Source organism: Watersipora subatra, chromosome 3, assembly GCF_963576615.1.
Source record: "Watersipora subatra chromosome 3, tzWatSuba1.1, whole genome shotgun sequence".
Classification (NCBI taxonomy): Eukaryota; Metazoa; Bryozoa; class Gymnolaemata; order Cheilostomatida; family Watersiporidae; genus Watersipora; species Watersipora subatra.
Window position 1 is genome coordinate 3,876,090 of NC_088710.1, and position 20,314 is coordinate 3,896,403.

The following is a 20,314-nucleotide window of genomic DNA, read 5'->3' on the forward strand; positions in this document are numbered from 1 at the left end:
TCTCATATGATGATTCTAACTACATAATCCTATGTAGATGGGTATTGACCATATTTAATTAAATTGTTATATTATTATACATTGAAATATACTAGCATTATATACACATTAGCATGCATCACTTTGGTCCACTCGACTTTTGTGCCTTCTTTTTGTCAGCTTCCTCTTCTCTCTCCTTTTCTATCTCTGCTATGTATTTTTCTAGCTCCTCAGCCTCTAACATCTACAGAGAAGGATATGTATATATAAAACCATGAAGTATAACATATTGTGATCATCGGCATGTTTTTGGTCTTGCTCAACTTTACCGATAGCAATCGATTTGCAGATATCCTACAGTCAACCAAAATCCCACGCAAACACTATATTAGACCATTTGCTTAAATTTAATAATGCTGTACCAAAAGTAATCTAGTAGTTTTACTATGGAATTAACTCTTTTAAGAGACCATATGATAGTTGTCTTCTTTACATGAACATTGATGGGTTTGTCTTCTACCCACCTTAAGTCTTTGACCTCTCCGCATGACTGCAAACTCCACATTCTTGGCGCCACTCTGAACCACCTCCATGAGAGCTCGCAGTGCCAACTTGACTGTTCCTTCGTCAGTGGCCACGGACTCTTCATTGTAATGTTTCTCCAGATATTCCCGAACTGTCTTGGCACTGCGTCCTATAGCATTTGCCTGCACCGCAACACAAAAACAGCCAATGATTGTACGGTATTTGTATCTCTTTAAGAAAAACAGTAAACATTTTCAAGTAAAGATAGTTTAGATATAATAATTTCAGCTGAACAGAGCACTGAAGGTTGTAACTTCCAGTAAACGAAAGACAAACTTTTGATGAGACTGTTGAAGATAGGTAACTGACAAATATAAGTTCATCATTCACATTATGTCTGCTAATTTTGATGTGAAATTTAGTAGAGTTGAAGCCAACAGCCAATGCTTCTTGGACTATAAACAAATAGTGCTATCCATCTTAGGACTGTATTCAGCTACAAATATATTTAAGGTTTATAAAAAAATTACTAAGGGTGTAAAACTGTAGAATTTATGGAAACAAATTTTAGAGCATTGCGATTAGTGGTGATTCGACATTGTAACAGCTATTTTTGTCCTAATAAAGAAATCAATCTCATTGTCCGTTTATTTCTGGCTTTGTTATTATTCTTGGCACAACGTTAGTTCCAACTTGTATACCTAAAAGTAACATACATATATATATGTATATATTGCCAAAAGCAAACATGAGCTAGTTTTTTAAAACAACATTGGTACAATTTTATTTCCGATGGATCAGCTTGCATTGACGAGTACCTAAAGTGCATGGGTGATAGATTCGACCTTCTCTAAAGGAGTTCAATTCTCTACTAGCACTAGGTGTTTAAAGAGCTTCAGCGTTTGGCACAGTCGTATGTATCGGGCATTCAATGACTCCAACCTAGTGTTTGTTACTTTTAGAAGATGTGAAAAAGTGTTGTGCTTTTCTAACACTACATAAAACAGCTAATCGTAAAAGCGCAAAAACTTAGTGGCTGACCTTCCATTCATGGTAAGTACCAGCAGGGTCAGTCTGATAAAGGTGGGGAGAACCATCTATGTCAAATCCCACTATCAGAGTGGAGAGTCCGAACGGACGACGGCCATTACTCTGTGTGTATTTCTGTAAGAGTCAATTGTAACTGTTTAACAAGGTAACAGCGCAAAGCCAACTCATACTGAAAATTACAGACTACGGAAGACAAATAGTCGGAAAAGATGAGGTGCATAAATGTGAGAACAAATAAATAGTTGGCAATAAAGACAGATCGATAATCAGAGAGATCGTAAGGTAGTCAAATTGAAATGAGACCTAGGAGAAGAAACAAATCGAAGGAAGCTCAAGTTAATAAATGTATAATAAAAAAAATCAGCCTGGTTTTCCCAACATCTAGAACTCCACAGCTGTATCATGACAATATCACAAAAGTGCTTACATAAAATCTTTTAAAAAAACATTAAATTCAACTGTCTCATAGACCCACGGACAGCAGCAATGGCAATTATCTCCAGGTATTGGATGTTTTATAGCGTACTCGATAATCATATTTGCACTGCCATGAATAACCTAAATCGAATGCATTACCTTGACAGAGAATACAGTAGAGATAACAAGAAATTGTCATGCCTTACCATATTTATTTAGTACTGCACACACGGTGTATGATGGCTTAGGATAAATCAGACTTGAAGGTATCTATGTCTAGAAAAGGTTAACTATGGCAGTCAAATGAGGACACACAGTGGATTTGTCAACCCTAGGACACTTATGTATTCGCCTCATCCAACTTTCGCGTTTTCGCGGAGTCATCCTCTCGCGAAGATTTCATGTGCGAAACTAAACTATCATAGCGAAAACACGAAATTAAATAGCTTTGTTCATTGATAGTCCAAGAAACAAATGGCAGCAAGCGATCAAATTGCATTATCGACCTTGCCCACACCATTCTACCTGCGGTTCACAATTACAAACTAGTCCCAAATTGAAATTTTTTTCTTATCGGTGATCCAGGCACGTTTTCCCTGGGGCGGCTGGCCGGCTGAGCCGTCCCAACTTTGTAGGGACTTTCGGCGGCTAAGTACAGTCAAACTCGGATAACTCGCCCTCGGATAAAATGTAACATTTCATCTCAAACACAAGGTTAACTCGAACGAATTTGTTTGGTCCGTTCCCACACAATGATAAATTGTTTCAGATAACTCGACCTCAACATCATTCAAACTCAACAATCATCAACCTCAACAACGGCTATGGAGACGGTTTTTATCGCTGCAGAATATCACTTTATTCGAAGCCATAGAGACAAACATCAACTTTTAGTAGTTCTTAGGCGTCATTATTATCATCATCAGTGGCAAAATATTCTTGTTAACGACCTTTATAAAGGTTTGCAAAATATCAAATTTTACCAAACATCCACTTGGCCATGTCCCATCGAAAGCATGGAAACTACTGTATGAACTTAAAATAAAATTGGCAAAATTGGTCTTTGTTAAACGCTCAAAAGAAAAAGATGTCTTTTTTCTGAGCGTTTTAACTGCGGTCAAGTTTTGCCTATTTTAATTTAAAAGCGTCTCATCAGTCACATCACCTAAAACAAAACAAATCTCAAAAAATAGATAAATGTTGATATTTTCAGATAAAATTTTTTAAAACTTCACACAAGAGGCCCGGCTGAGGCCATACATAAGAAAAACCTGTTGGGGCTTACACCGCCCCCTCAACATCCCCAGGTGTTCATAACTAGTCGCCTAACATTAGCCGCCCCAACTTGCACCCAGTGAATACAGGCCTGCGGTGAACTGAACCTGAGGAATCTAATTATGTTTGTTCCACTGCATTTATTTTCACATCACATCACTATATTTTCGCACTCATCAGAGCAGTGAAATTACGTTGCAGTGAAATTTTACTCTGTATGCTACTCACGAAACTAAATACTAGCGAAATATAGGTGTCCTAGGGTAGTAACACCATTATTGCGTTAACCCTAAACACTAGGAGATCGAACAAGGTCTATATTGAGCTTGTACAGCATAAACACTGAATTCAATTAATTGGCAAATCCTAATTTTTTTCTCCCAAAAAATTGAGCAAGTTTTTTATGTTTGTTATTTTCAAATGCAGATGGTATTTAAATTAGTTAAATGCGAATAAATACGGGTAAATGAAAATCGATAAGACAAAACGCTCATGATAAAAAGGCCACAGGGTGTGCGGAGACTAGCCTGTTTAAGCTGTGCAATATATCTTGTGATGTATTCCAATGTTACAGGATCCTCGACAGTCAGTCTATGGCTCTGGCACTCCATTCTTGCTCTGTTTATAAGTATTCGAGCATCGGCCGTCAAACCTGTGCATAAATTGTCGTTTGTATATTGGCTGTTGCTTGCAGTCAAATGCTACATAACCTGATGCAAAAAGACAATGTTATCACTGTAATCAAAGACATGAATTATTCTTGGTCAGTTACAAAACACTATAGTGATTAATGGTAAGCTAACTCTCAAACAAGACATAAATATCTATGGATAAAACTGTTCATGACCATCTTCTCTAGTTTTCCACCTAATTTGATATCGAGTCGCTAAAGATGACAAATAATTGACAGCTGTACAAGTCAGAACATGGATAGTGTGTGTGCGGTGTGTGTGTCTCAGTAAGAAAAATAAAATGTTTGTATATGTTCATGAAAAACTGATCCTGACTAAAAATACATGAATAAAAAAATGTAAAACCATAAAAATCATAAAAATATGCTGATAACCAGAGCACTAAACGCTATATGTAGGTAGAGTTGAAATATCTCATTACATTTCAGAATAGGTCTATAAAGGTAAGGCATTTACACATCAACCTAAAGATGTAAGTATGATTTTACGGCGCTGTCTCTGTCGGTGTCAGGAAATGCAAACAAACTAAAGTACAGGATGTCAAATTAGTAACTGCAAATATTGGTTAATGACAAACTGAACATGTGCCCTCTATTACTCATTTGGTTAGAGATAACTGCATGTATTTAATTGGGCAGTGAAAATCAAGCAATAGCAGCCAACAATATTCTACTTTGATTGGCCTAGCAGCAGCCGGACAAGATTAACTGTGTCATAAGATTACCATCTTAATATTTAGATGATAACATCCGATGTCTACCCAATGAAATTTTGTTTAACCAAACTGTCAGCCTGAAAATATGACAACCAGCCGAATGCTTTTTCAGACCATTTCGTTGCACTACAGACCATTTAGACCATACCATACTAATCTACCATATTTACATGTAGGTTAGAAATTAAACTGTGTGCCTACCCGCGAATGCCATCGACACATGCTCATCTAGTAATGCTATCTTTCTTACTGTACGATCTTCTTGAAGTTTAGCGACGGCTTTCTTCTCAACGCCAAGAACAACAATGTCCTTACCTCTTATTCCAATCTATAATACAGTGATCAATATCCATTTGATTTGTTCATTATAAAAATACAAGAAACTTAACATAGCAGCAACAAATACAATACATTTACACTAAATTGCTATGCATTTGAAAACTTCTTTTTGTAAATTAACCAATAATTATAATAACAATAATCGTACAAAACACATTGAACAGATTTGTAAAATGACATGCTCTTCAAGAGCTTCAAGTATGATTCTTAAAAAGTCTGTAGCACTCTTTATGTGTTACGCTCCAGACAGCAACATACAAGTACGAATATACATGTAAAGAAAATCTTAATTAATAACAGCAAAGATTCAAGATAAAGCTTCATTGAATTTTCAAGTTTTTATCTTTTCTGACCGAGATACATAACTTTTTTTTTTTTACTAACTTCTAGGTTTGGCACAAAATCGATCAAAATATACTCCTTTTCTGATACCTTTGGCATGACTAATACTAGAAAATATTATAATGTATAGGTTATACAAAATAATATTTATTTGATAATAATTTTGGGTCAACACGAAAAATATTTCAAATACAGCTCGATCTGCATGAAATTGCTAAAATCTTTCAGAAATAGGCAAGAAGAAAAAATATTGGCTCAAATGAAAAGTGATAGATATACTCAGTTTCTGGCGAACCCCATTCTTGGCTGGCTAAACATAGCGAACAAAAACAAATATATTTTGATAAGTATTTATGTCATACTTTAACTTGACTTCAAGGGCAAGTGTATACTTGAGTTTCGGAAATGGAGTGATCAGCGTAACCGTTTGGCAATTGAAAATAACCTGGTAGAATAGAATTAAACATGGCAAACTACAGGAGTATGTGCTCTATGTAGAGAACCAGGATCTCAGTAGATGCATCAGAATGTCAAAATAGTTGGTGCGCCATTTGCAGGCACAAAAGATGAAAACCCTGATGCCATTAGAAGTGTAGAGCCGGCATAGAAGGTAATGACAGACACATGAAAGGCCATTCTCTCTCTCTCTGGCAAGTTCAAAAACCAATATGTTAGCAATTAAAACATGGCTTGATGTCAATAAGAATTCATTTACCCAGGCTTTTACAAAAAGGGTTACTGTCACTAGATGAAAGCCACAAAACATGAGAAGCATTAGGACCGAAATTATTGAGCCTTTAACAAAATGACAAATTCCCTGCATGATGAAACAACTCTCTGCACGATGAAACAACGGAAGAATAATAGCAAAAAATCGGGATTGAATCTGTAAGAATCTGACTTTAGAAAGTTGAGAGTCAAACTATTACTACAGAATACCCTTTATTTCTACAGAACAGATGTAAAAATTAGTAAAGATCTGTATGCCACTTCAGCATGATTAAAATAAAATTGCTTTCATTGACACTGGACTGAGTTTACATATCACTTTATTACCTGCTTTCATTGACACTGGACTGAGTTTACATATCACTTTATTACCTGCTTTCATTGACACTGGACTGAGTTTACATATCACTTTATTACCTGCTTTCATTGACACTGGACTGAGTTTACATAGGCCTATCACTTTATTACCTGCTTTCATTGACACTGGACTGAGTTTACATATCACTTTATTACCTGCTTTCATTGACACTGGACTGAGTTTACATATCACTTTATTACCTGCTTTCATTGACACTGGACTGAGTTTACATATCACTTTATTACCTGCTTTCATTGACACTGGACTGAGTTTACATATCACTTTATTACCTGCTTTCATTGACACTGGACTGAGTTTACATATCACTTTATTACCTTCAGCACCACAAAAGTAAAAGTTTTTAGCAACTTCCGAGACTACTTAGGACAAAGATTTATAGATCTAAGGATGTAAAACACATCACATCAAATGCTCTTAAGAGCCACAACATTGGTAGAACTGAGAAGGCAGTTCAGTTTGCCAAGTTTCTTCTAGAGAATTTGAATCGCAAATACTTTCCACTGTTACAAATAATTTTCTGAAATGCAGTTAGTCTTCAACTTGATCAAGGTTGACAACAGAAAAACTACTATTAATTACACTAATGTTGTAAAGCAAAATGGCAGAAAGTGTATCAAAAAATTACAACTGTCTTTCTACCAGACAATAGAATAATGCAAAAACTTTGCTTCAGATGTTTACCATGATACCTTGTATGCTTTACCCCGATTACAACCTGAAACTTCTTTTCAATATAGTAGCAAGTTTTGTTTCTAATATGAAAAGTGCAATTAAAAAGATGGAAAAATCTTCCAACACAATCAAATTTAATTGACTGAAATGACCTGTAGTGACAGCTCCGACACTGCACCCAAAAGATCCCCTACCAGATGAGTTCATATTTGATCAAACCACAGATGCATTTGGGTCGAGTATCCAGGTGATGCAATTGCATCAAGCCACACAGCTAGACCAGTAGAGATAATCTCTATATATAGTGACACTGGTTAGTCGACTTCTGTTACAACTCAAAAGCGAGGATTTGGACAATATTCAAGTTGCTGTCGCAACATTGCTCTTGCATTATGCCATTTCAAAGCTGCCATCACGACTTAGTTTGAAACTGTTGCCTCCAATAAGTCAAAACAATTGAATCTGCTTGCATGAAGGTCTAAAGATTTATCTAGTCAGCAATCTGATAGTGCTAATTGACCAGTTTTCACAACAATTTTAACCCGACTTTTTTGAACCTGACAACCTGAATTTTCACTGACTCCTGTAAACTAACATTCATACATATGTTAATATACAACATGGAATATTATTTATGTATAAAAATTTTGGGGGTTGCGTTATCATATTTCTTAGTTTTTTTGTAGCTGACTATTATAGACTGATGACCTTCATATCAAAAAAAAAGTTATGTGATCATTAAAAAAGGAGTTCAAGCTTTTTATATGCATCACTAGGGCAAAATCATTTCAGTAAATATCTAAAGCATAAAATCTTCTGCTATTGCACTGTTTGGTGAAAAGGCAACCCTCTGTGTATGCAAGTGTAACCCTCTGATAGATGCATGCTGTCGTTTATAATGAATACTGTATTATTCTTTGCGTGAGCATATTCCTAGCTAACGGCTCAGTTGGGATGGTGTGGCTACAACTTATAACAATATCTATATTAAAAATATATGGTTGTCACCTCTAATGGGGGCAAATGTATTATGGACTTGTGAGACACTAGGAAGGACAGACTGAATAGAGCCTTGTGAACAAGTCATACATTGGGGGTAAAACATGTGAAGACAAAGGTGTTGGAGAATACCACGAAAATCAGTGAAGGCACTGAAACCACATGTCTTAGAACTCCATTGATGCAGCTCTCCTACATAACATAAATGACAAACCTTACATATTAAGTCATATTTCTGTTTAATGGCTTCTGTTAGCTGTAACGAATTGTTTTATGTTTGACAAAGGCATGATGCCATATGTGTTTGAATAATGTGTACTTAAGAACTAGGTGTAAAATCTATAAAATTTTTACTTTATAGTTCAATAATCAAGGTAACAGATTACCTTCTCTTGAATGACAAGCAATCTTTGCAGCAATAATGAAGATTGTAATAGTACTAGATTTTTATAGAGAATCAAAACCAGCAAAAGAGCTGATGCTAATGGATCCCAGCAATGAACCTGAAGTACGCGAAAGAAACAAATATGATGTCTTATGAGTTCGTGTTAAAACAGCATGTATGGAAATACAACATCGAATCAAGAAGCGACAGATAGAATAAAGTGAGCGGTTAATCAGGAGTTCTGACCAAAACTTCCGGAACCTAATTGAAAAACAAGAAAAAGTATGAAGGGAGAACACAATGGTGTAAACTGAATTCTGTCATTGCAGTCATATGCACTAAAAAAATGATGTTCGTCAAAAGATTGTTAAAAACGTAGGCACAAACACCGTATAAATATATACTATTTAAATCTTATTGACTATGAAACAGTACATGTATGTCCTATTAAGTTTACAGAAAAGAGAAACTGATAGAAACTTAGTTTCATTTATTCACATATTAAAGAACACGAATCAAGCCGGTGTATCAAATTTTCTGAAAATGAGCTGCCAGACTTACATAACTTTGTTATTGTTACTGGTCTCTTTCAGATTAAAAACTTATCAATTATAAAACTTACCAAATTAGATAATATGCATAAGTTATCCTACGGTCTTCAAGCAGTACAGTAGGGTGGGGCACGTTGCAACAAAAAATATATTTTTGGCTATAAAGTTTTACTAAAATATTAAAACATAATTTAAATAATCACATAGGATGCAGAAATATATTTTACATGTGTATGCCAAATGCCAATTCTGCTGATTGTACACTTTGGAAGATATCACAAAAGTACTAATCGCATAATTGGTGTTTCAACATGCCCTGGTAGGGGCTACATTGAAACACCCTATGGGCACGTTGAAACACCCTTGACTTTCATAGTAAATTTTAGTTCTAGAATTGTTTTTTTGAAATTTATTTTCAAGCGAACAATTCAAATTTCCACTAATTATCTGAGCAAGAAAAACATGAAAAGAGTTGGTTATGAACTTCAGAACACTGTGTACAACACTCACAACAAACAAACTTCCACAGTACAACAAAACATATATGCATGTTGATCTAAAGATCAAACTCTTTTTTCTATATGTTAGCATTTGCTGTCAGGATATCAATATTGTCCAGAAATTTAGAGGTTCATCATGAGGATTAACTTTTAGCTTTGTCATCAAAGTTTGTACAGTATGTTGCTTGAGTTGTTCCCCTCAAGAGGGGCAAGTTTGAGACGTGTTGCAACATGCCTCTCTATTTTTAACATTAAAACATGTTGCAACTTGCTACATACCCTTTGTGTTTCAACGTGTCCTAAATGACTTTGATTAACCAAAATGTTTATGCTAACTCAGGATGATGTATCATCATGAAGTTGGTGGGTGCATTGTGAAGAGAACATGTCTACAGCTGCCTCCACTGACTTTTGTTAACGTGGGATGATGTACAAAGAAAATATGCAATTTTTTAAATTTGGAGATAAAAATAAAAGAGCAAAAAATTACCAATTGATAAATTTTACAAAATCATGGCTAACCTAAATTGCTGTACTTTCAATTTCATGCAATCAAGATATCTCATAAGATGACGTAGAAAGTACTTTAGTTAGTAAAGTAAAAATTCAAAATAATGTAAACAAGCAAGAAATTTTTGGTATGTTTCAACGTGCCCTACTGCCCCACTCTCCCTACATGTACGTTTTGAAAAAAGGCGTCCATTGTTCTATAGATGTTGATTCTAACGAGTATTACAAAGAATGTAATTTACCAACCCCTCATTTTCCAAGCAAATTAGAAAATAACAAAGACCAACACTATTTTTCTTAGAGAAAACCATAACAGGCTTGTGTTCCCAACCTGCTCATACAAAAAAGAATCTAGGCCTTGTGCACTTATCTGCACTTGGCTAATGCGACCAAAGGCTGAAAAAGCATATTAGCCTAGCCTATACACAGGCTATTATGCCACGGTTTATTTTAGTTGTCAATGGTGAACGGCTCATCATAGAACAATTTTAAGCAAGCTAGAACAATTGAAACATGAAACTACGTGGTCATTGAATCGTTAGCTTTAAAATGCAAGTATGGTCTTGTCGTTAATGCGTAAGAGATAATTACCGCCGTTGAGCCTTTTTTAACAGCTTCTTGGGCATATTCCACCTGAAACAGATGTCCATCAGGAGAGAATACGGTAATTGCACGATCATACCGAGCTGACATGACTAAACACTTTCTTCTTAACTTTTGTTTCCTCTGTCTGTTCGTCTACTTGTACCAACACAGTATCTATTTGTACCAACACAGTAGTACTTGAAGATATTTACAAACTACTTTTGATATTTATTTTGTTTTGTAAGTATTTTAATTGTAAATTATTTATTACTAAAATATAAAACAATCATTAATTTTTAGATAATGCTAATTCGGCTATTTATTCATAGCCTAATTCTTATGGCGTGTTAAGACATTTTGATAGAATAGTCAGTACGCCGTTTAGATAAGTAGGCTATATCTTCATGGGGGTAATGTAGGAAATAACATTTGTGGGACATTGTCGAGTAATCAAACAATGTACGAGGTTTTTACGATTGGTCCTGTATCACTCTGACTTTGAATGTACCGTATTTACGCTTTTTATTTTATAATGATTTTTAATTTACCCAACATTTATAGGATAACGTAGAATTTGACAAGGACCTCGAAGAAGAATACTTTTTAAACATTGCAAACTATTGTCATTTTGTGACTGTTTAAAAATAGAATTGATTGGTTTTGCAGCATTAAGCTTCTACTCACAATTTATGGACCAGCTGTAGTAATTTTAATTAGGAATATTAATTATGCATTTATAGTAATTCATAGGTTGTCATGAACTGGTTCATGACATAACCTATAAAATAATGTAAATTAAAACATCAACTTATATAAAAGCAAAACATTTATTTAGTCTGGAATTTGTTTGAGAGTGATATTAAATCTGCTAGCAATCAGTTTGTACCTAGATGTGTAGCAAATAGTAGAAACTTGAATGAGCCTCAATATTTAACAATCACACCAGAAAAGCAGTGAGGAAACGGAGAAATATGTACAAGTTTAAAAAATCGCTATTTGAAACTGATTTTGTTATATATAAAACTGCAAAACGGAACAATAAGAAGCTATTTCGCAAATTAGAACACGATTATTTTTATAAAGTTTTATATGAACCATTAAGCAGTGGGAATATACAGTGATGTAGTGCTAACCTTTTTTAACCATAACTGTAAAGTTGAGATAAGTGGATGTAGGCGACCAAGAGTCGCAATGCGACTCCACCGTTACGTAGTGGCGGTTAGAACAGCTGGGGGTCTAGGGGCGCTGTAAGCCCCCAGTGGGGTCTGGTGTTTTGCCTCGGCCGCCAAAGCCTACAGGGCTTTAAAATCATGTGTATGATATGAGAAATGAGCACATCTGTAGTAATAAATAAGTTGAGAAAATAATACAAAACAATGCCTTTGCACTTTAGTACAAATGCTGAATGCCAGTGGTTTGCTGTAATCTGATCTTAGCCTTTGTTTGTAGACAACCAATTAGGAACACAATCTTGTCATGTTACATGAACATTACATCACTGTATTGTACTGTATGCTGACTTTATATTGAATGGCTACTGAATGTAGACTATAATGGCATTAGTGTACTTGAATCAATGAAATAGAGCTATAATATACCTTGAAAATTGGATGTCTAAAAATTCTTAACCCTAACTATAGTTATACTTACAAAACACACAAATTTTCTAACCATAACTTTAGGAAAAGTTAGGGTAGCACTACATCACTGGGAATATATAAACCCTTTTACAAATTTTATAAAAGAAAGAGTGGTAAAAGCGTTCAAAATTCAGTCACTTTTAAAAATATGTCCACTATGCAATCATCAGAGATTGTTAACTCATACTTTCAAAAGTGTTTTTCAAAGGTCGTTTCAGGTCCAGTGGAATGTAGGGAGGGTGCTAAGCAAACAGTACAGAATGCAAGTAAAGGAGTTGATAAATTGCTCATTGGCCTCAAGTCTGGTGAAGCCCAGGCCCAGATCAATGGAGAAGGATTTGAATATTTATGTTGTAGTCACTGGTCAGATACTGGCTCTTATTTTTCAGTATTCACTAGACATCGGTGAATTGCCAGATATTTGGAAAACAGCTAATGTTGTCACTATTTTTAGGAAGGGAGAAAGAGGAAATCCCAGTTACTATAGACCTGTCTCGCTGATATGTATCACTTGCAAGCCACTCGAGCACATACTGCTTAGTGACATTAACTAACATCTAGATAGTGACTTGAGTTTGAACCAGCATGGCTTTAGGAAAGGCCTCGCCTGCACTACACAATTAACAACAACATCTGATGACACTATGAAAATGGTTAACAATAACATTGTGGTACATGCCGTGGTCATAGACTTCCTAGGCTTTTGACAAAGTGCCTCACAATTTGCTAATAAAAAAATTACTTAAATCGAATATCGGCATTAACATAGTCAAATAGATAACAATACTTTTTATCCAACAGGAGTCAGCAAGTGGTAGTGGAGGGGGCTACGTCTACCTTTTTGAATGTTACATCGGGAGTTCCCCAGGGCTCTGTCCTGGGGCCTTCTCTCTTGTTGGTGTATATTGATAACATTTCAGAAATCCTAAAAACATCCATTCGGCTTTTTGCAGACCATGCATTTGTGTATATCGCCCTGTAGAAACTCAGATAGATAAACGAGTTTTTTAGCAAAACCTTGTTTTACCGGAACAATGGGCTGACAGGGAAAAAATGTTTTTAATACGGATCAATGTCAGGGGGTTAATTTTGCCAAGCGATGTAGTCGCAGTGATTTTACGTATTACCTTAACGGTAAGCAACTAGATACTGTGACACATTTTAAATATTTGGGAGTAAATATTACCAATGATTTTAACTGGGACCTGCACATAGACTCAGTAATTGCCAGAGCGTCCCAAGAGCTTGGTATGATTAAGCATGTTTTGTATGGCACCCCCAGAGAAGTAAAAAGGATTGCATTGGTTAGGCCAATAATGGAATATGCCAGTGAGGTATGGGACCCATATGTAATGAGACAGATAACACTTTTGGAAAATGTGTAGAGGAAGGGAATTTATTTTATTTCAGGGATTAAGGGTACACTGAGTGTATCGAAGGCGCGTAACATTCTTAATATCAAACTCTTAGCACAAAGACGAAAGAATGCTTGCATGTCTTTAATGTTACGGCTTCTATCCGAGGTTGGTCACAGTTCGATTATCAACAGTTTGAACGCATACAAGATTTTATTCACAATCATGAAACTAGACAAGCAACAAGCCTGGCACCCCTGGCACTATACATAAACCAAACATTTTATCACCAAAGCTTTGCACCCCGAACTTCACTGGACTTGCATGGCTATGATTAAGCTTTTTTTATGACGCGCCATCGAATTTATGGCCTTCCTTTACCCTGCCCCGAGGTCTAAAGGCTCTATTTTAACGTAGAACCTAGAACCAACAATTATGAATTATAGCTGTCGGGTTAGAGATAGTACATAGTTCGCCAGAGGAGCCTTGTGCATTCTTTACTCGTTTTGACAACTACTATCTCCCTTTTATTAAAACTGACCAGCTTAAATACTCTTTTCGGCCTCTTACTTTACAAGAGCTGCGTACAGAGATCTAAGCAATATTTAGAATAAAATTAGGTCTGCTGTAATTTTTATCTCCATGGAGGGTCTTGTGCAGAAAATTTTAAACTGAAACCATAGCTTTTGACACGCATTATTGCTGGTCATTGTATAAGCTTACATTGTTGTGTAATTGTTGTTGCAGCAATGGGGTGAGGTGTATATAATGCAATTAATCTGTTTTTTATTTAAATAAGATAAGAGAATAAATTTAGTTATGAAATGCGAATGGTGATTATTATCTACTTGCTAGCTTGGAAGAATAGAGTGATAATTTGTGTGAGATCTATTCACGTCTAGAAGTTTAGTTAGTTACTCTTAATTCTTTGTTAGCACTAACATTTTTAATTAGCTACCTATTTTTTCTACCTACCATTTTAACGTAATCGGAAATAAAAAGTCAGCATCCAAATTACCATAAATCTATTGAAGAGTCACCTTATTACTTCAGTAACAAAAGTTTCTAAAAGTAAAATAAAATTTATAAAAAGGTTATGATAACTGTTGAGATATTTAATATATTTTTGCGCTATATTTTAATACTAGAAATTCCACTGTCATACAGCCCACGATCAAAGTGATATTGGAAAAAAAAGAAAGGGTACTGATGGTTGAGAAATGCAATATTAACAGTTAAATAGGATAATTGCAATGGTAGCTGTAATGTACTGGGTGTGGGTGTTATTATATACAACAAATAGCAATAATGAAAGGAAAAGATTATATGTTTATATCTTTCCTCCTGCAAAAGGAGAAATGCAATATTGGCCAATATTAGAAGTAAAATCTACTGATATTATTAGAATAACCAATATTATTAATATAGTAATAATATAAAACCAATGCACAATTTTGTTTACATTTCAAAACGTCATAGCTAACAATATCCCGAAGTTGTGATATTTCTATAGATTTTTAGAAAATCTGTACTACGTAGTCATTGTTCTGTAGTCATCCAAACTTATAATTAATTAGTGTAATAATCTCATTAGAACCGTTAGAAAAAATATCATCGTCATTCCCTTTACTTACACCGCGTTAGATTTTTAGAAAATCTGTACTATGTATTCATTATTCTGTAGTCATCCAAACTTATAATTAATCATTGTAATAATCTCATAAGAACCGTTAAAAAAATATAATCGTCATTTCCTTTACTTACACTGCGTTGGACATCAGTTAGAATACCAAAGTACTCAAATGTGTCAGTTAAATTGAAATCGGCAAAAATGAAACGATTTCTGTACTCCTACGTTAATTACCGAAACCTTCGGCCATTCGACAATGCTATAGACTGGTGAAAAGTGCACGTTATTTTTTCGTGAAATGCGCACGACTTAATCGTTCTATTCTCTGTCGCTCGGCGTTTCAAATTCCTGTCTTAACTTTTATAACAGTAAGGCTTAGCAAGTTTTAATAACGATTTTCGGCCAAATTAATCTGTCTACTTGTGTATAATCCAATCAGATGGGTAAGTTTTAAGAGAATTTCAATAATTTACAAAGATTTGGTAACATATTTAAATAGGCCTATATGTGTTTTGTATCGTTAGTATACTTTAACTAATCTACAAAACGATGGTTAAATTTGTTGATGAAATTTCGAGACAAAGGTTCGTGTCATTGTTGATGAGTAATTTTCGAAAGTTGTGTGCACATGCATTTATCATAAAAACTCTCAAACTTCGCTTCCGCTCGTTTGGTCGTGGGAAAAGTGCTGTTGCTGTTATATTGCAGTTTTGATGTGTAGCGATCTTTCCAACTGCTAAATGATTAAAGTTGCCTCGATTACATAACAAACACAGAGTAGCGCTTACTGATTCATGTATGCCTCATACATTAATTGTGGGAACATTCGCTTTAGGCTAACATAAAATGCTCTGTTGGTGGTTTAGCCATTGCTATATACACCGTTTAGCACTACCTGGATAATGCACTACTTAGCACTTATAAAAACTGCTCATGTGTTTATCAGTATCTCATTCTACCAGCAGAGCTGAACTCATTGCCCAATCATTAGGCCATAAGACAATATTAGCACATTTATCTAAAAGTTAAGATTTATTCTGTCAATATCTAGTAGCTTATCTTGATTAACACGGCAACAAAATGGTTGGTAATTTTTAATTGCCCATAGTTTGATCATATAAAATGATTGAATATAATGAATAAATAAACATTGAAACAGTTTCATAAATTGTTATTTACCTCTAGTCAAGTCTCGTAAAGGCTACGATCAGAAGTTATTCTCTCATAAAGCTTTTTGCTGAGTCGCTACTTTTATTGTATAATCAGCTAGGTTTTACTGTATTCTGTTGTCTCTTGTCAGATGGAATGTTAGATATAATAAAGTAAAATGTTGGCCAGCCTTTTAAAGGAGCACCAGATTCGTCAGCAGGAGAGAAGGGATGTGCAAGGTATGACATGTCCAACCATGGGATGTTTTGCTACCAAAGTTACCTGTTACTTGATTTTTAATATTCAGAACTTTAACAAGTTTTTATGATGCTAAGTCATGTTGATGGATTTTTAAGGAAACCCATCCAAGAAAAAACTCAGGTGGACATTGTATGTTTATTCGAAAAGTTTAGATTAACTTTTTTGTATCGTCTTATTTTGTATTATAGCTAGACAAGTTTTCAGTATATATTGAAATATATGTGAACCGTTGTGCTATGTGAGACACAAATCATTGTGAGGCAAAAATCATATGAAAAATAACCAACTATATAAATATTCGTTGCGATATTGTGCGATTGTTTCGCTAGTCGATACATACTACTTTAGCTAATTTTTTTGTTGCCAGAGTTACGACGAAAAAGAGCCACGGAAGCCATAGGCAAGCTCACCAGTGCACTGACAGACAGTCTGAATGACAGGTGTGTTTTTACTCCTTTTAAAAAAATCTATACAAGGCTTATTTTCATTGGGTTTTTGTGATTTTGTTGGCAGTATTTGCCTGTCTACCGTATAGCGAGTCCAATTGTTTCATGTTTTTTGCAGTGTAGCTATAGCGTATTCAAACCAAAAGAAAATTGATGCTGAAGCAAAAAGATTACAGACAAATGCTGCCACCTTTGCTAAGCAAACTTCACAGTGGTTGAAACTGATGGAGGAGTTCAACAGTGCTCTAAAGGTTACTGTAATCATTTTAACCATGCCTTCATTGCTAGCCACACCCTCTTTGCTAGCCACACCCTTTTTGCTAGCCACACCCTCTTTGCTAGCCACACCCTTTTTGCTAGCCACACCCTCTTCGTTAGCTACACCCTTTTTGCTAGCCACACCCTCTTCGTTAGCTACACCTCCGTTAGCCACACCCTCTTTGCTGGCCACGCCCTTATTGCTAGCCATATCTTCTTGGTTTTTATTGGCCACCCTTTCATTGCTGTTTAGTAAAACCATCCAAAAAGCCTTTTCCACCTAGTTTTGCTTCAAGAAGAGTTTCATACTTACAATACCTGGTTTATTATTGACTAGCAGTGAGCCCAGGATCTCTTTCCTTTTCAATCATATAGTCTGCAGGTAGGTGTTTAAGGGGCTGGTTCTCAGGGAACAGATGGAGTTTAAAAATCAATCATTTTTAGCTACCTGACGAAAGGCGCGGAGCATATGCGTGTACAATTTGTTTGGAACTGCCCTAAAAATGTGGACACGCGTAGTGTTTACGGGGACTAACAGACAGACATACTCGTACAGATACAGATACAGTGACAAAGTGGACTTTATTAATATATATCATAAGGTTATATTACTAGCTGAGTGTGCAAATGCGATGATCGCACCTGCATTTACAGTCATGTCACTGGCTAGTAACTTCCTAGTTGAAAGCTTGAGTAATGAGACAATAACCATCAAGTACCTTTATTCACATATTGAAAGTGTTGACAAATCTTTTTTATGAAAACTTCAGTATACATGCTGATTGGTCAACTCAAATATGAGGCAAAACTTGAGGAGTTAAGACTTCAGCTCCGCAGGTAGTCCAGGTAATAAGCCGCAGTCTGTAAACTCAACCTGCAGCCATAGTTTTATAAATACCGTGTATATTCTTTGCAAGGGGAGCGGTGTGCAAGCGTGGCCATACCTAATGCATATTTCACTCTGTAATCTGTATACATATTTATTTGCTTTGAATAACTCCAAACAGAACAGTTGTTAAACAACTCCAACAACTCTCAAAGGAGTTTGGCTGTTAATAAGTTGGCTCAATGCAGGTTGGTTAGCATCAATCAATGCCAACAGGCATTCCTAACATGGCAAATGTCTGATAATAAGTCAATTCAGAGTGCTATTAACTAATTGGAATCGCTGAGAGTGATTTAGTATATTTGTAAGTCTTAAGTGCTTGAAATAGTTTTTTGGAGTTTTTCTCAGCTTTTTCACTTACGACTCATCTTCATCTGTTAATATAGGAAATAGGAGATGTAGAGAATTGGTCTAAGAGCATAGAAGCAGATATGAGGACTGTCTCTACTGCCCTGGAGTATGTATACAAAGGTTTGTACACCCACAACTCCTACTCGAAGCTCAACCTTCCTGGTAGTTATGTATTGTTTATAATAGCTACCTATTTATAATAGCTATGATAGTTACTATTTGTGACTCCTGCAGCTATACCCTCTCTATGGAATTTGGTTCATGTTTTAGCAGTTTCATTTGTTACCTTAATGGTGTGTTCACTTCAGTTAGCACTCAAGTAGTGAGCTTCAGTCCAGCTTATCCTATCCTTGGAATAGCACTAAGACAACACTGGTATTGTTGGTGAATTCATTATTGAAGTCATTACAGATAACTCTATGTGATAAATAGATATAACTCTATGTGATAAATAGATATAACTCTATGTGATAAATAGATATAACTCTATGTGATTAATAGATATAACTCTATGTGATAAATAGATATAACTCTATGTGATAAATAGATATTTGTTAACTTATTAATAGTCATCACGGTGAGCCAAAGGATCTGCAGTTCTTAAGTAGTAGATACTAGAATAGTGATGGGAGACCACGCACAGATTGTTTAGGTATCGCTGCTCCTTTACTAACTCATTCATCAGCCAGTCAGACAGCTCAGGTGACCGGAAAAAGAATCAATGAAATGTTACCAGTAATATGTTTGCCTTTTTTAAAGTTGTTTTTGTTGTTCAAAAAATGACCAGATATTATCTAAAATTTGCTTTGCGTAGATACACTTTGTGTGATACACTTATCAGAGCACTAAATATTATCTGTACACATCAGCGGAAACCAAACTGCGTTAAGAATTGTATAGCAAAGGTTTTTGTCTTGTCTTCTTTGTTGTTGTATACAGTGTTTATTTTAGATGGGCTGGCGAAGAAATAGCTATTAGTTCACTTGATCTTCACAATCTCATTTTAAGGAACATTTCCAGCTCGCCTTGGCTTCATTTTGGATATCATTATGTATATATACATACACTTTTGGTTTTCTGAACTTTGATCAAGTCTAATATCTATGATCTCGGTAACTTCACCTTTTTATGAACAATATTCGTAAATTATGGGAAGTTGTCTCACATTGGATGCAACGTTTTACTTCCCACAAATTTGTCTCGGTTAGGATCAGATGTGCTGTGTTTTAAAGCGATCTCTCAAGAACAAAAACACAGTTAATGGATAATAATTGTTACTCAGTGATAAGCTGATGTACCATAAATCTTTTTCTAGTTTTTCGGACAGTTTTGCCTTCCTTTTCTTATCTCTTCATTTGATTATCAGATTTATGGTGCTGTTTATGATTTTTTTACGGTGGAGACACCAGAGCAACTGGGTACGTGATTATGGTAATTTTTATTGTTAATGCACAAAGGTGAATGATCAGTAGAAATACAACTATCACAGAACAAAAATATAAATGTAGCAAGTCTATATGCGATAGACAGAGACAATAGACAGATGTTCTCATTTTTAAAAAGTGTTTACGCTTGCACATCTTTCTACTTATGTTTGCCTTTATCTCTCAATATTTAATTATCTAAGATCTAAGGCTAGAGGAACTACCAACTCTAACAGAAGCATTATCAAACTTGCCTTACAGTATGCAGAA

At 35.3% G+C, this 20,314-nt stretch overlaps 2 protein-coding genes across 2 annotated transcripts; one reads left to right on the plus strand and one right to left on the minus strand.

Annotated features, from left to right (window-relative positions):
* Window positions 1-53: 53 nt before the first annotated feature.
* Window positions 54-10,790, minus strand: LOC137391879 (proteasome subunit alpha type-7-like). The gene is made up of 6 exons (XM_068078427.1): window positions 10,651-10,790; window positions 4,855-4,981; window positions 3,774-3,898; window positions 1,546-1,668; window positions 504-686; window positions 54-223 (listed from the first exon to the last, which is right to left on the minus strand). Exons 1-6 carry the CDS (start codon window positions 10,750-10,752, stop codon window positions 119-121), a joined length of 765 nt encoding a protein of 254 aa, XP_067934528.1. The 5' UTR covers window positions 10,753-10,790; the 3' UTR covers window positions 54-118.
* Window positions 10,791-11,071: 281 nt separating this feature from the next.
* Window positions 11,072-20,109, plus strand: LOC137389787 (biogenesis of lysosome-related organelles complex 1 subunit 1-like). Its single transcript, XM_068075884.1, has 6 exons — window positions 11,072-11,103; window positions 16,570-16,657; window positions 17,047-17,119; window positions 17,244-17,376; window positions 18,656-18,740; window positions 19,572-20,109. The coding sequence occupies exons 2-6, from the start codon at window positions 16,597-16,599 to the stop codon at window positions 19,589-19,591; spliced, it is 372 nt and encodes a 123-aa protein (XP_067931985.1). The 5' UTR covers window positions 11,072-11,103; window positions 16,570-16,596; the 3' UTR covers window positions 19,592-20,109.
* Window positions 20,110-20,314: the final 205 nt, after the last annotated feature.

What these genes read in the sequence shown, in the direction of transcription:
- LOC137391879 (XM_068078427.1), bottom strand. Translation starts at nt 10,752, where the DNA reads ATGTCAGCTCGGTATGATCGTGCAATTACCGTATTCTCTCCTGATGGA. An exon ending in TTAAAAAAGGCTCAACGGCG is followed by an intron (nt 4,982 to 10,650) that starts GTAATTATCTCT and finishes ACTGTATTATAG; the next exon opens with ATTGGAATAAGAGGTAAGGA. An exon ending in ATATTGCACAGCTTAAACAG is followed by an intron (nt 1,669 to 3,773) that starts GCTAGTCTCCGC and finishes TGACTCTTACAG; the next exon opens with AAATACACACAGAGTAATGG.
- LOC137389787 (XM_068075884.1), top strand. Translation starts at nt 16,597, where the DNA reads ATGTTGGCCAGCCTTTTAAAGGAGCACCAGATTCGTCAGCAGGAGAGA. An exon ending in ACAGACAGTCTGAATGACAG is followed by an intron (nt 17,120 to 17,243) that starts GTGTGTTTTTAC and finishes TGTTTTTTGCAG; the next exon opens with TGTAGCTATAGCGTATTCAA. An exon ending in AGTTCAACAGTGCTCTAAAG is followed by an intron (nt 17,377 to 18,655) that starts GTTACTGTAATC and finishes CTGTTAATATAG; the next exon opens with GAAATAGGAGATGTAGAGAA.